Source organism: Mobula hypostoma, chromosome X2, assembly GCF_963921235.1.
Source record: "Mobula hypostoma chromosome X2, sMobHyp1.1, whole genome shotgun sequence".
NCBI classification, from domain to species: Eukaryota; Metazoa; Chordata; class Chondrichthyes; order Myliobatiformes; family Myliobatidae; genus Mobula; species Mobula hypostoma.
The window spans coordinates 24,938,370-24,955,217 of NC_086129.1; the positions used below are offsets into that span (position 1 = coordinate 24,938,370).

Genomic DNA, 16,848 nt, shown 5'->3' on the forward strand with positions numbered 1-16,848 from the left:
CCCACCAAACACACCCTTACCTCCCTCCCACTCTCTGCTTTCTGCAGGAATCGCATCCTCCATGATTCCCTTGCCCATTTGTCCCTCCCCACTAATCTCCCTCCTGGCATATATCCCTGCGGGCGACAGAAATGCCTATTTACCTCCTCCCTTACCTCCATTCAGAGCCCCAAACAATCCCTCCAGGAGAGGCAACACTTCACCTGCGAATCTGTTGAGGTCGATGCTTCCAGCGCAGCCTCTACTCCATTGGTGAGACCCAATGTAAATTGGGCAACTGCTTTGTTGAGCTCCACTGCTCCATCCGCCAAAAGCAGAATTTCCCAGTAGCCAACCATTTTAGTTCCTTTTCCCGTTGCCATTTTGACACATTGGTCCATGGTCTCCTCTTTTGCCATGATGAGACCAATCTCAGGGTAGAAGAGCAAAACCTCATATTCTGTCTGGGTCACCTCCAACCTGATGGCATGAGCATTGATTTCTCCTTCCAGTAATTGTTTTGTTCCCTCCTCCTTCCTGCTTCTATTTCCCACTCTGGCCTTTTACCTCTTCTCCTCATCTACCTGTCACCTCCCCTGGTGCCCCTCCTTCTTCCCATTCTCCTATGGTCCACTGTCCTCTCCTATCAGATTCCTTCTTCTCAGCCTTTGACCTTTCCCACCCACCTGGCCTTACCTACTACCTTTTAGCTCGACCTCTTTCCCCTCCCCTCACCATTATACTCTGGTGTCTTCCCCCTTCCTTTCCAGTACTGATGAAGGGTCTCGGCACAAAATGTCAACTGTTTATTCACTTCCATAGATGCTGCCTGACCTGCTGAGTTCCTCCAGCATTTTGTGGGTGTGTTGCTCTGCATCTCCAGCATCTGCAGACTCTCTCGTGTTTTGAAATTAACTTTTTGCAGATTGGTCCTACATAGTTTGCTGAAGCTCATTGTATTTCCTTTAATCAGTACTTGGAGCATGATTAAATCTGGCACCTACTAACCTGCATGAATTAATACCATTCAACACCCAACAGAGTGGAGCATTAAATGGGTTTTCAGTATGCTAAAGATTTTGTTGCACTGAAGCCCTGCATTTCAGTTCCATTTCAAAGGTTCAAGGGTTCATTTTATTGTCAAAGCATGCATGTACAATACAACTCTATAACTTGTCTTCTCCAGATAGCCATGAAATACAAGAAAGACCATGGGAGTTGATGAAAGAAAGGACATCATCTCCCCCCAGCACAAAAAGAAACAAAACTCGCAGACCCCAAAATCCCCCCTTCCCTGCAGAAAAAAACATCAACAATTACTGTCCCTGACCCCATCACTTGCAGAAAAGAAACAGCAACAGTAACAATCTCCGACTCCTTTAACTATCCCTGACCCCCTCACACGCAGGAAAAAAACAGCAACTATAACAATCCCCAACCCCCTTAACAAACCCTGACCCCCTCACTCGCAGAAAAGGAACAGCCACAATAACAATCTCCACACACTTAACACACTTAACTTCATCATGGAGTGCCCAGGACTGTAGAGGGCAGAGAGAAAAAAAGAAGCGATTTCTCAGGTTGGTTGTATTAAATTGAGAGCAGAAGTTAGCAATTCAGCCCCTTCACTTGTATGTTGTGGAACGTGGTCATCTTTGGCTGGGCCAGTGTTTATTGCCCATCCCTTTGAACAGAGTGGCTTACCAGAACATTGGGACTGAACAGTGTTGCTGTGGTTCAGGGGTCACAGCAGTGAACTAGATGTGTTTTTGCAAAAATTCATGGTCACTATTTTATGTACTAGTTTTTAATATGATATTTACAGTATGTCCTCAAGCTTGTTCTGCCATTCAGTGGCATCCTAGCTGATCAGTACCTTACCTTTGTGTGCCTGTCTTGTTTCCGGACCCTTGGTGCTCTTGCCAAACAAAAATCTCTCCATATCAGATTAAACATTTTCAATTCATCACACCTCGGCAGTTTTAAGGAGCGAAAGTTGCGTATTTGCAGCACCCTTTGTGTGAACAAGTGATTCTTCCCGTAATTTTTGTCTGTGTCATAGAGCGGTTCTTGCATTTTATTGGTTTGGTTTAGCACATGCAGTGCTATTACTAACATGCATCAGCCAGTTTGTGTGTAAGTGTCAGGACTGTGTGTCTTAATCATGAATCTCATTACTCAAGTGGCACCAGAGGATCTGCAAGAAACTCTTCTGTTTGTGAGTAAACTGAGAAGGATTGTGACTGCCAATATTTTAACAGGGTTAGCAGCTGAGTGATAAACCAAGACCACTTCGGCCTGTAAAAGATAAGCCATCTGGATAACCGACTGGTGTGGTTTGGTGAACCTCTCTGAATAACTTGGAAAGAGGGAGAAGCTTCAGGACAAGGAACAATGGGCAGAGTGTAAACAAGTGCGGCGCATTTAATTAAGTCAATAGAATGCACTATATTGTCTTTCTGATTGTTTAATAGTGAATGCACACTCTCTGCAGGTTCGCTGTAACTGTTAATTTCAAAATCCTTCTATGTGAATCGTTAGGGAATGCATCATTGTTATTCACTCTGACCCTAGGTGTCTTGATTCCTTTGCTGCAAAAGCTGGTACTTCTAGCAACTTTAAATTTGCAAGGGACAAATCCAACAGCTGGCCGAAACTGTTGGGGCCTTCTTACAGGAACATCTGGCCCATTAAAAGAAAATTAATGTTAAATATTTTAAATTTTCTTATTTTTCCTGTGTGCCTCTTACTCTCGTCAAATCTTCTCCACTTAATATTCCTCGTTCAAATCTGATCATTATTGAATCCAATTCTTTAATCCATTCTGCTCCTCGGCCCTGCTGCTGTTTATTTCGCAGTCCTTAAATCTCATTAAGGAAATACCCTCTTCATTGGGGTCTCAGATGCCCTATTTCCCTCGCTACACCATTATCTGCTCACACTTGGAATTCAGGAACACACAGTTAAATCTCTAGCTCCGATGTACTGTGCAATTTCAGGTCAGCTTCCTGAACCTTCCCTATTAACATGGAGGCTGCTCATTTGGAACAAATCACGGGGAACATCTGGTTTGGGGTTAAAGAGCACCATGTAAAGGAGCAGATTCAGTCCATTTGGGAGTGAATGAGACTGAAGCAATGAGTTGTTAAGTGGAAAACTGTCGGAGTAGTAGCCTCTCTGTATTCCTGCCTGTGCTCTCTGCTGCCTCAGCTAGCTAGCAGAACAGTGCTGAATGTGCTAAATTAGCCCATTACATGAATTCATTTGCCTTTATTACGCAATGTCAAATCCTTTTTTTTATTATTAGAGGCAGCAAACGACCTCTCAGTTGCAGTAAATGTCACAGCAGTTTAGCTGCATATTTGTATAGACTCATTGAAGATCAATCTGTTCTTCTCACCCTTCCCCCACACACATTCACTATGCTGGTCAGCCAATTAATTTTCCAAAATATTTTTTTCATCACCCTCACCCTCTGTGTTCAGTTTAAAGCATTTAAATTCACTTTGTAGAACTACATGAGTTAATGTGTGTGTATGTGTTGCGTGTATGTATGGTAAATGGAGGTCATTGTGGACCAGAAATACTCAAAACTCTTGACACTTGACCCTCACATTAATTCCAACTGATTTGGTACCCATGTATGGCTAATTTTAGTTTTCCTGTTATAATTGATCTTGAGGCAGGTAAATGGCAGAAAGAGGCAACTGCTGACCAAGAGGTTTCATAGGTGCAGAAATTTCATAATACTAATACTTGCTGGAATTTGCCTTTCATATATTGCTAGCAGTCCCTCTGAGAGGAGCAGATTGACATGAGTGTGCTATTTCCTTTTATTCCACATGAATCACAGGTTTATATTAAAGTGGGATCAGACAGATCATTTCATAACACAGAACACCATCTCACCAAAAAGCAGAGCTTTCAATTCAGCTTTGTCAGGAACCCAAACATTTAAGTCGTAATTTTCTTTTTAATTAACAATAAAGATCCCACAAGCTTAGCATTTCTGTTTGACTGACCGTGTACTGTGTCGAGTAAGAGGTTAATATAAGAAGTAATTGTAGAGCAGTTGAATTAGTGTGCTGAACTTATTACAACTATTCTGTTAAGATACTTCCAATGATCAGTTTCTGTTGGAGCAAAACATGCGTTGTTTTTAAAACTAATGGATTCAGAGATTGGTGGCAAATATAGGGTGCAAATTGTTTAGCTGATGCTAGAAGGATAACTTTCAACCTCCCATTTTATACTATATATGATCAAGCTAAAACCAAAATGAAAAACATTTGTATTACATGGTGTTGTTTTGTCCATAGATGCATATTAACGTCATTTTCTTTCAATCAATTTGTTTCACAAGTGTGACTTGCTTTAAGAAAAAGTTATTTAACTGATTTTTTTCAAAATCTAAACACTTGGTTATAGATGTCAACTGTCCATCTCTGAAGGACATTACTATGTACTTTTGTCAACAGCATTTTAAGTTAGTTTGTTTGACCCAGGAATGCAAATAAACATTTACCAACAGAATGGTGAATCCTGAACATATTTTATTTAAGAAGCATAGTTAGATTTTTGACCCTAATGCATGTTACTAAGTTTATAGGTTTATTGTTGGCTCTTCCTCATTCTCTATTAGAGTGTCGAGGTAGTGAAACTCTTCTAGTCAGCTCCTCCAACAATCCAAAGACAACATCGTCTACCCATTATGAGCTGGTTTGAATCTACATCCCTTTACAACACTGACGTTCAGTTGTTTTTAATCCTTTACATAGTCAGCCACTAATGTTCTCAATTCAAAAGTAGAAACAAGATGATCATAAACAAGGGAAAATCCGCAGATGCTGGAAAATCCAAGCAACACACACACACACACACACACACACACACAAAATGCTGGGGAACTCAGCAGGTCAGGCAGTATCTATGGAAAAGAGTACAGTTGATGTTTCATGGTCTTGGCCCGAAACATCAACTGTACTCTTCTCCATAGGTGCTGCCTGGCCTGCTGAGTTCCTCCAGCATTTTGTGTGTGTGTTGCTTGGTGTTAACTAGATGATCATGGTCCCTTATTTCATTCTGGTGGCCCTGTACTTAGGAATAAAGGAGATCGGGGAAGAACTTCTGTGCAACTGAAGTTTGGTCTGGCTAATATAGGTTAAACTATTATTTATCAATATCCAGGAAATGTGAGCTATGAGACAAGTATTGTCAATGGTTGAAACTGATGCATAACATATCTAAACAAATGGAGTTGCATTTATTATGCACCAAGTAGGTCGGATTATAAAATGTAAGTGGATCATAGATACACCTTATGATGGAAATCTTCTTTTGTTTTAATTTACACTCAGTGACCACTTTTATTAAGTACACCTTGTTAATGCAAATATATAATCAGCCAATCATGTGACAGCAACTTGATACATAAAAGCATGAGGGCATGGTTAAGAGGTTCATCTATAGTTCAGACAAAATATCAGAGTGGTGAAGAAATATGATCTAAGTGACTTTGACCATGAAATGATTGTGGATGTCAGATGGGAAGGTTTGAGTATCTCAGAAACTGCTGATCTCCTGGGGTTTTCACGCACAACAGTCTCTAGAGTTTACAGAGAATAGTGTGAAAAACAAAAAATATCCAGTGAGCGGCCTTTCTGTGGACAGGAACACCTGGTGAATGAGAGAGATCAAAGAGAATGGCCAGACTGGTTCAAGCTGACAGGAAAGTGACCGTCACTCAAAGTAACCATGTGTTACAACAGTGGTGTGCAGAAGAGCATCTCTGAATGCTTAACATGTTGAACCTTGAAGTGGATGGGCTACAGCAGCAGAAGACCATGAACCCACACAAAACGCTGGAGGAACACAGTAGGCCAGGCAGCATCTATGGAAAAGAGCACAGTTAATGCTTCAGGCCGAGACCCTTCGGCGGGACTAGAGTAGAAGGCCATGCCAGGTTTCTGCTCCTGTGCCTAATAAGGTGACCACTGAATATATGGAGGTCCATTATTGTTTTGATGTTGATTGATAATAAAGATATTCAAAGCAAGGGTGGAGAAAATTTTACAGAGGGGTCACTAACATGAGAGGGAGTCTTTGCTTGATGATAGGAAGTAGATAAAACGTTCTCATTATCTGAAATTTAACAAGTGTTTAGGGAGAGGTCATGGCTAACTTTAGGGTGCAATGTGCTTTAAAAATCATGGTGTAGATGTTTTCCAATACAACATATTGGATCGCATGATATGGACACAAATTGAGCAATTATATTGTCATTGACATCTGGCGTAACTGCATGAGGGTAATGAAAGTCTGGAATCAGCAGGGATATAAAGGCAGTCTTTGAAATAATATTGGAAAAATGATGTCACACATTCCCCTTCCCAAATTATGTGTGAGAGGCTTTGATGTTCTTTCTTTCCAACCACACCCCTCTCATTTCACCTGGTCTTGGAGTTCAGTGTACTCACGGTGGACAGTGCAGACTGCCAACCCTCCAAAATGTTGTTTAATTTGCTTTGTCTCTGAAGAAAGAAACCTCTTTGAAGAAGGGGGAAGTAAAAAGGAATTTGCATTTCCATAATGCCTATCATTTCCTTATGACATCTTAATGCACTTTTACCACAAAGGTTATTTTTGAAGTACATTTAATGCAGTTTGCATTTATTTAGTGCTATTAACATGCTTAAGCATCTCAAGACTATACAAGGTGGTTATCCAATAAATTTTGACACCAAGCAACTTCGGGAGAAATCAGTACAAATGCTTATCGGCTTTGTCAGAATGATTCATGCAATATAAGAAGGATCTTATACCTCTAGCAAAGTAGAGGAGACAATTCTACCTTTTGAGTCTTTGTCAGCTCTTAAGGAAGCTATCGTATTCATTTCACTTCCCCGTACTCTCGCAAATTCTTCTTATACAAGGCCCATCGACTCTCCTTTGACTCCACGGGGTAATGCACAACAGCCTGTTAATCAAGGATCAAAATTTTTAAATGTGTTGCTGGCTGTTGACTCCCAGCCTGTCAAATCCAGTTGGGTGAATGGAACCTACCGTTTACAGTATAAAGAGATGAATTTTGCAGTATCTTGTTCAAAGCAGGACGTTGACCGTGGGAACATTAGGATAATCAAGAAGTTAGATCTATCAAAATCATGGCTGAGGATTTCAACTAGAGATGAACTGACAGCAATAGAGAATGACAGTTATATAGTAATAGCATGGAAAGTATGTAAGAATGTAAGAAATTTGTCCCCATTCTCCACCACAGAGTGAATATTGGAACAGGCTGTTTGTGTGAATCTTTCTTGCTACAGTGTTGCCCCTCACCTTCAATGAGATGCTTGCTGGAGTTGGGATAACCTACAGCACCAAAAGGGACATGTGTTGCTTCCACTCCAGAACCAAGGCCACTCTAATGTCGGTTATCAAGGTGCAGTATGTGGAAAATGTGCACATGCAAATTTGGAGGTGGAGTCATTGGAAACTTGTTCACCAAAGTGTATCACTGAATGAGCCTTGACGAAAGAAAGTTCCTGCAGTATGAAGTTCTACCAATCAGACCTGACTATAATAGTTCATGACAAGACTCCAAAAAAATGGATTACTTTCCACATTCAGGAGCCAACTTCTAGAGAATGTTCAGATTTATTTATTTATCACATGTACATCAAAACATGCAGTGAAATGCATCACTTGCATTAACAACCAACACAGCCCAAGGATGTGCTGGGGGCAGCCTGCAAGTGTTGCCAACATAGCATGCCCACAATGCTTAGCAGAACAACACACGACACAGCAAGAAACAAAACAACAACAGGAAAACTCCCACCTCTACACCCACTGACACAAACAGACAGTCCTCTAACCCCAGTACAGGCCTGCTGGCCTCCAGTGGACTGTTGGGCTCAGAGACGATGGGCCTCCAACTTTCCCAGTGGACTTCAGACTCGTGTGTTACGTATGCGGAGGAGCAAGGTCATCATCACAGTAGTAGGATTAAATGTTTCCACTGAGTCATGTTAGCGAGTGTACACACTGGACAACTTACAGTGCAGGAGCGACTAACCGGGCCTGCCAAAATGAAAAACATTTGCAATAGAAAGCCTGCACATATAGAAGACCCAATCAATTCACTGCGCAATCAATTAGCCACAAGCATACTTGCTACATTCTCGCAATCAATTCAGTATGGTTCATCATAAATCCAGGGCTTTGACTTTTGGACTTCTGATCACACTTTGAACTAGCCAATAATGGGGTCCTGAATTGCAGGCCTCGAATTCTGAACTTGCTGACTTGCATACACCTAGGGTATTACTGGCCCTCATGCCTGCTGCTTGCACGAACAGCCGATCCCAGGACCCACCAACACGGCCCATTGGGCCTCCAGCCCTTGTCCTCACTGGTCCTTGTCCATGTCACTGGCCTTCAAGCGCAGAGGATGAGACTCTGATGTCCTTAATCCTATAACCACATTGCAGGCCTTTGAGTGTGGAGTGAAGGCTTAGACTCCAGATGTCTTTTGTCACACGTCTACTTAAGTAGGTATCAGTGATTAAATTCACAAGCACTTCCAGTGTTCCAGCAGAGACTTAGACTGTTTGAGGAAAAAGGTGTTTCAGCATCGAGAACTCAAGGTAAGTACAAAGCTTTTGGTTTACTGGGCAGCAGACATCCCTATCCTCATATCCAATTGGATTTTGATTATCTTCACCTCAGTGCACTGGACCATCGGTGAATCTGTGAGCAGGATAAATCAGCCAACATCAGTATCTTATTCCAAGCCACCATTCCCAGTATCAGGGCTCTATTACGTTTTGCCAGTTTCTATGGGATAGTCACATGGCTTGTGTTTCTGTCAGCATACACCTGAAACAGGCAATCTAGTAAGATGGCGACGTGCTCGGTTGCCGTGGCCTCTCTAGGTTCAAACGGAGGTGTAATTGTTCATCCTTTGGGTCTTGTGCTACAGGTCTGACCCACTGGCGAGTTGCTCGATGGCGATGGAGCTGGACTTACTATTTACCGTGTAACGGTGCTATAGTCACCCAATGAGGAAAGCGTCAGAGGCAGTGTGCGTTCTAACAAGTGGTGCAAATAATTGTCTTGGGTGTTTTCCTTGTGATCACAAGACCCTGTTGGACATTGGTAATGGAGAATACTGCGAGTCCAGTTCACTGGATTACTGGTGAGGCCGATGGCAAGTAAACTGTGTGACCTCGGTTGTTGGCACGGACCACGCTCTCATGTCGCGGGGTCGCCTGTTGCAACTGCCCAGGAAGGAGACACTGGAACTGGTGTGGAAGAGAGAAGAGTCTATGTTGGGTTTGGGGCTGGCCGTTCCCCTCGGTGCTGCCCTGCAGCGTTTGCTCGGTGGAAGACAAGCTGGATTGTGTTCGTCTGCGGCTGCACAAGCGTATGATGAGGACACTGTGCCATCAATCTGTAGCCCGTGAGACTCGGACTTGGGTTTTTATATATATATATATATATATATATAAAACTTTTCTGCTAAAATAACTATATGTGCTGTGTGTGACTGTACAGTGTTTTGTACCTTGGCCCTGGAGAAATGCTGTTTCATTTAGCTGTATTCATGTGTATGGTTGAATGACAATTGAACTTGAAGCTGATCATAACAACAGAATACAAGGGGAAGAGAGTAAACACTGTAAAATGTTTCTTAAGCCTTTTTGCCATAGGATATCCCATGGTCACTCAAAATGGAACAAGAGTTTCAGTGATGGTACTGAGAACCTTGAGTCTCTTTGGTGACAGCTTGTGAAGGAGTGCAACACTCTCATTGTATCCACTCGTATGTCCAGTCTGGGACCACCTGCCTCACCTCTGCGGAGTACAAATTTCTCATTGATCCTATCAGCCACTAGCACCCAGAGGACTAGAGGAAAAAGTAGGTCATCCTTGATCTGGTGAACCTGGTTGAGTGAGCCTCAGGACTCCCACCACCAGGTTCAGGAACAGTTATTACCCCTCAACCATCAGGCTCTTGAACCAAAGAGGATAACTTCACTCAACTTGACTTACCTCACTCTTCAAGAAGGGAGGGAGGCAGAAAAAGGAAATTATAGGCAAGTTAGCCTGACCTCAGTTGTTGGGAACACGTTGGAGTTGATTGTTAAGGATGAGGTCTCAGAGGCACATGACAAAATAGACCAAAGTCAGCAAAATTGGGGTTAAGGATCATATTACAGGGTATCTTCTTTGATATTATTGGCTACCTTACTTTCATATTTCAGTCACAGAGTTGAGGAACAGTTGATGAGAATAACAGAAATAAGATTTATATATTGACAACTGGGAAACAGTAGCAGTTTAGTGCAGATAAATGTGAGGCAACACAATTTGGGAAATCTGATTCTGGTAGAACATTGAGAGCAAATGCAGAGACCTTTACAACATTGATGTACACCAGGAATTTGGAGTGCCGAAAATATTAGCTATTGCTAATATTTTATAAAAATGCAACAAACACACAAAATGTCTGCTGAAATAAAATGGAGACAGCCACAAAAAGTTCCAATAGACCTACAGTAACCTATACCTGAAGTGTAACATTTTGAAATATGGTTTTAATTTTTAACCAGAAGTGCAAGTGACTTCTCTGGATTCAAAGTATTTTTCACATGTTAATATTTAAGCCATACAAAAAATGACCATGTTGCATGGAACGGATGAACCCAAACGCAGGACACTGGCACGGAGATAGAGTTAGGATGCAGACGTGGGCGGGAGCGTGGCTGGAGCTGAACAGCAAACAGGAGGGTGGACGGAAAAGCAGGAGGCAGGCAAAACTTATCTTGACACGGGGCATTGCTGGAGCTGAACGGCAAACAGGAGGATGAACAGAAAGGCAGGCAGCAGGCAATCCTTATCTTGACAGGGAGAGACAGAGTTACACAGGCAAACCTTCGTATTGAAGCAAAACTTAGAATACACAATTCTAAGCGGCCGGGAACGTGAATTACCACACTGGCTGAAATAACGATCTGGCGATGAGTGGATGCAAAGTCGGGTTTTTATACTGCAGGTTTAGGTGAGGATCAGGTGTTGCAATCAAGGAGCCCAGGAGAACACAGGGAAAAGGGAATTAGGAGAATATGAGGAATTAACGGTTGGGACCATGACAGACCACCCTTCTGTAATCATTAAAATGTACATGTTGAAGATAGAACCATGTTAAATTCTTACTGATGAGGGGGAGCTCCTCTGTTTTACTGTTTACAAATCATTATCTGTTCATTTGTCTGTACCAGTGGTGTAGTGGCATCTGCACCCAGGCTTTGGAACAAGAAAGAAGTCCCGGGTTCGAATCCAGCCAGTTCCTTGCACGAGTTCCACCCGTGCTGGGTTGAGTGTCGAGCTAGCCACTCAGCCTCGTAAAACAGACAAACGCGGAAGAAACGGCAAGGTTGCTGCCTGATGCGCCTAATGGTGTGGGGAGGAACCTCATTTTACCTTTTTTATTTGCTAATTTAGCATTTTGTGTTGCCATTTTGATTGGCTTGTGTGTACTTTCTCACATTTGATAGAAAGACATCATCAGTGTTTGTTAGAAATCATTAACTTCATGCTGTCCTCCAGAGAAAGAAAAGTATTTCCCCTTAAACTCACTGCAGGAACACTTAATAGCACAAGAACAGTAACAAGAAAATTACAAAATGCTGGTGGAACTGTGCAGCTGTTTATTGGAGTTGCCTTCTTCACGTCGAATGGCCACACTATTGCCTGGGTTCTTACAACAGCCACTCCCTAAAGAAGTTAAAAGTTTTCCTTGAATTGTACAGTTCATGGAGTCATAGTCATCCAGCACAAAAACAAGCCCTTCGACCCAGTCAGTCCTCACCAACCATCAAATAGGCACTTACACTAAGGCTAGAGTAATCCCATTTTAATCAATCCAGATTCCCGTCACCATCTGCCAGATTCTATCTCCCACCCACATAATAAGGGCAATGAACAAAGGGCAATTAACCTACTAACCACATCTCTTTGGGACATGGGGGGAAACCCAAGCAGTCACAGGGAGAATGTGCAAGCTTCATATTGATAGCACCCCAGGATTATGAAGATGCGTAGTCCTCTTTTATAGGACCCAAGCTGCAGGAGGTATGAGGCAATGGCTCTACTTGTACCACTGTGCTGCCCCACCACTCCAGCTTTGTCCAAATGATCTCCAACCAAAAGGCATGAGACACTCATTCATTCATCCATCCTTTTACCCCTTTGTTAACAATCATACATCCCAAATCAACCATCCAATTTGTCGTGCCTGTCTCCTCATAGAAAGGGATATATAGTTGGCTGCACAAGAAATTGCAGATACTGGTGTTGTGGCGTGGATAAAATCAGCGGAGAGACAGAGTCACTGGTAGATACAAAGCAGCTTCTTTATTTGACACAACAAGTTACAGCAGGCATCATACAGACGGAGATGCTTTCGGTGGAAAGGTCTGCTAGCCCAATGTGGGCTCGATACTTATATGCTAAACACAAAGGCAATCACTACTTAAAAAGTTACAGACAATGCGTAGACAATGCTTCCTTTTGAAGCTACATACAAAACATCACACCTTCTGACTTCATCCTTTCCTTCCGACGCCAACATGTCTGGGTTGGTACTCACAGCCTTTAGGAGTGCAAGTTAAATCCACAGTACATTTATTTGGCATTTTACGTGCTAACATAGAAGGCAATTCATATCTATGAAGTATAGATAAGACTGTTTTTGAAACTACCTGTAAACTTCACACTTCCATCCGCAGCGTCCGGCTAGTATCCCGATATTCACAGCTTTTAGGAAATGCATTGTTGTGAACTCAATCCACAGTACTTTGTCAAACAGAAGACTGGTGGCCAGAGTCAAATAAGTGTAAATGAATCATCTACCCAAAAACTCACTCTAACACTGGAATCGAGCAAATATCAAACTGCTGGAGAATCTCAGCTGGTCGAGCAACATCTGTGGAGAAAGAGGACTGTCGATGCAGGATCTTGACCCAAAAGGTCAGCAATCCCTTTCCTCCCATAAGTGCTGTTTGGCGTGCTGAGTTCCTCGAGCACTGTTTATTGACACAATTGGCGCTATGTCCCTGCTCTTCCCCTATGGTCCTGGAAATAAACAAGTCGGTACAAGTTATTTTTGCGATCATTAGCTAATAATATGGGCCTATTAGATTAAGGTCAACAAACCGAATAGAGTTTTGGTCAAGTATGTGATTTGTTTTTTTGCTTTGTATCACATGGCATGTTTTCTCACTGAACAGTTCCAATTCGTAGTACAATTATTTTGGATTAACATTTTTTGTTGATTTGATAAATTAAAATTAACTAATCCAATTCTTCTTTTTTCCTCCCCTTATAATCCCACTTCCACCCAGGCATCCGCTCTTTCCACTCCTCGCTCTCTTGTTCGAGAAATGTGAACAGGCTACGCAGGGATCAGAGTGCATTACCTCAGCGAGCTTCGATGTTGACATTGAAAACTTTGTTCACCAGCAAGAGCAGGAGCACAAGCCCTTCTTCAGCGATGATCCAGAAATAGACAGCCTGGTATGTTATTCTTTGATAAATATTGATAGATAAAAATAAAAATGTGTCACCCATGTAAATGAGAAGCTAAGTAAGAATGTAATGGGTACTATAATGTTCACTTATATTTCTTTTTATGTGGGTCACAGCTTCGCTAATACTTTTTTAATCACTAAAATTAATCACCAGCTAGATGTTCTATTTTAAATGGATTTAAGACCTTTGAATGGAAGCTTTCCTTTCACCTCCCACTACTGAAGGTTGAGGGGATGTCAGCCACTGACAGGGCATTGAATTCAGATAAAGAGTTCCTTGCTTCCAACTGCTGTAATGTGATCCCTATACACTAGCTGAGAAATTCCGTCTTTTTTTAAAAAAAAAGGACTGTGCAGCTGAAAACTGATTTAACCTTGAACAATTTTCCACAATTTTTGGGGGTATTGCAATGCAATAAAAAATCAGTTCTCAACTTTTGTTTGCTGAAGTACTTTATCTTTGGCATAGAGGTCCCTAGAATGATGTCAACAACAGTGTAATGGCCAAAATTCATTGTCTCCTGTGTGACTTTCAAACTCACTGATCTTATTTACAACGTATTCTTGGATCGCTTTGCTCATTAAAGCCAAGGCTATGATACCTTTAGCTTTCTAACCCCAGGAATTTTCCAGGCTTTTGTGTTCAAACCATATTTATTATCAAACTACATATATGTCACCATACAGTATACAACCCTGAGATTCATTTTCCTGCGGGCATACTCAATAAATCCAACAACCAAAATAGAATCATGAAAGACCGCACCAACAGGGCGGACAACCAGTGTGCAAGAGAAAACAAAATGTGCAAATACAAAATAAGGGAAAAAAAGAAATAATAAATAAGCATTAAACATTGAGAATATGAGATGAGGAGCCCTTGAAAGTGAGGCTGTAGATTGTGGGAATAGTTCAGTGATGGGGCAAGTGAAGTTATTTCCCGATGGTTGAGGGGTAATAACTGTTCCTGAACCTTGTGGTGTGAGTTCTGAGGCTCCTGTACCTTTTTCCTGATGACAGCAACGAGAAGAGAGCATGACCTGGGTGGTGGGGGTCCCTGATAATGGATGCTGCTTTCCTGTGACAACACTCTGTGTAGGTGTGATCGATGGTGGGGAGGGCTTTACCCGTGATGGACTGGGCCGTATCCATTACTTTTTATAGGATTTTCCATTCAAGGGCATTGGTGTTTCCATACTAGGCTGTGATGCAGCCAGTCAATATACTCTCCACTACACACCTGTAGAAGTTTATCATAGATTTAGATGTCTTGCCGAATCTTTGCAACCTTCTAAGAAAGTAGAGGCACTGCCGTGCTTTCTTTGTAATTGCTCTTGCGTGCTGGGCCTGGGACAGGTCCTTTGAAATGATAAAGTTGCTGATCCTCTCCACCTCTGATCCCCCGATGATAACTGACTCATAGACCTCCTGTTTCCTCCTTCTGAAGTCAATAATCAGCTCCTTGGTCTTGCTGACATTGCTTGAGTAAGAGACTGTTATTGTGGCACCACTGAGCAGATTTTCAATCTCCCTCTTATATACCGATGCACTTTTGATTCAGCCAGAAACAGTGGTGTTGCCAGCAAACTTAAATATGGCAATTGGAGCTGTGCTCAGCCTCAGAGTCATAAGTGTAAAGTGAGTAGTGCAGGGATCATTGTGGGAACTTAGCCATATACCTGACTGGGGAGAGAAAACATTGGCAGTTTGCTTCATTCTAAAGGACCAGGTAGAATGAACATGAAGGCTGCAGGCTTTTCAAAGTGCAGGCATTGATGAACTGCATTCCTTTCACTGAACTCCTTGGCAACTTCCCGTAAGGAGCACTTGGTTGTAGCTCTACAGTGTATCTTTGCCCCCACACCTACTTATAATCAGACCATTCTGTCTTTGGGCAGATTTCCTTATGAGAATGTTGGGAGTGCTCTCTCATCCTTTCTCATTATGAATATTTTAAAAATGGGTTTCATGATGGATTAGCATAAATGGGTGGGCAGATGGTGTGAACTCAGAGGGCCAGAGAATCTATTTTCTATGTTGTATTTCTTTGTGAAGCCAAGCTCCTCCTCATCATTGACTCTTTTACTAAAGTATTCAGGATGAGGGGCCCTGGGCTTAGTACCTGCAAGACAAGTGCCCTCTATCAATCTACCACTTTGTTTTGGCGCTCTCTGACAATAAAAGTCTAAGATGAGATTCACAAAGCATCACAACTTCCCATTATCATGGGGACCAACTCTCAACAGACAGATATTAGTGATGAAAGTCAGCCTCACCCAAGCACACCAGCCTTTGGCTTTCTCATGGTCTACTCGGCAACACTGATCCTCTCCTTCTGTAAAGGTAACGAAGAAGCTTCTGCCGCATGTTGGCAGCCAGGCAGGAGAGACGGACTAAGTGTTGCCTGTTTTGATGTGGAGTCAGATCTGCGCCCACTTATTTTTCTCCTGAAAATTAAGATGTCACCATGCTCAGTATTAAGCAGAATAGTAATCTCTTGCCCTTCCCTGATTGAACACCAGGCTTTTACTGAGTTATGTTTTCTATAATCGGACTCCTTTCAGAGGGAATAGAGATAGTGAATGATTGCAAGCTACTCAACCAAGGAAATAGTGCATGCATCAAAACGTTCTTACGACTGTATGTTTCTATATTGGTGCATTTTTCCCATAGAGATTGGTATTGCTGAATTAAACTCGACCCCTGTGCAATTCCTTTATTAAACTTGGGAGGCGATGTACAACAATGGCCATGTTGCTGCAGGCAATGCAAATTCTAATAAAGTGATTTTAACAATGGAGTGTTTTTGGAAAAGCTACAGTGAGAGTTTATGGAGTGAAATTCACTTCAGTCAGTACATCTAAACACCTTTCGGAAATTGGTACCATCTTACTCATTTACAAAGGCATGGAGAAGTGGAACATAACCTGATCCTTGTACACAAAATATTTGCATATTAGTGGATGGCGATTTTGTTTATTTCTGTTGATGCAGTGTTTCAGCCACATTGTCCATGAAACTGAGCAATTGAACATCATTAGCTCCTTTGAATGGTTGCTCAATGATGGGGAGACCTCCCCTTCCACGTTCTGAGCATTTTTTTCCCCACAGCTCTGCAGCTGAAAGGAGTAAAAATCAAAGCTGATGAGCTCTGAGTACTGAGTGCTCAGGGCTCAAGGCTGGAACTTGTAGGTCATGGATTTCTGCACATTGACAGTGACACGAGTGATTGTCCACTTCTGCTGGATTATTAGCTGTGATCCCAGAGTGTTAA

The 16,848-nt window shown here is 42.1% G+C and overlaps 1 protein-coding gene across 9 annotated transcripts in view; it reads left to right on the forward strand.

The window, feature by feature from the left end:
• pknox2 (pbx/knotted 1 homeobox 2) overlaps window positions 1-16,848 on the forward strand; it is a 533,394-nt gene that overhangs the window by 382,737 nt on the left and 133,809 nt on the right. For all 9 annotated transcript variants that reach the window (XM_063038519.1, XM_063038517.1, XM_063038526.1 and 6 more), the window contains one exon: window positions 13,389-13,560. In XM_063038519.1, coding sequence (XP_062894589.1) covers window positions 13,389-13,560 — 172 coding nt within the window. The remainder of the gene's footprint in view (window positions 1-13,388; window positions 13,561-16,848) is intronic.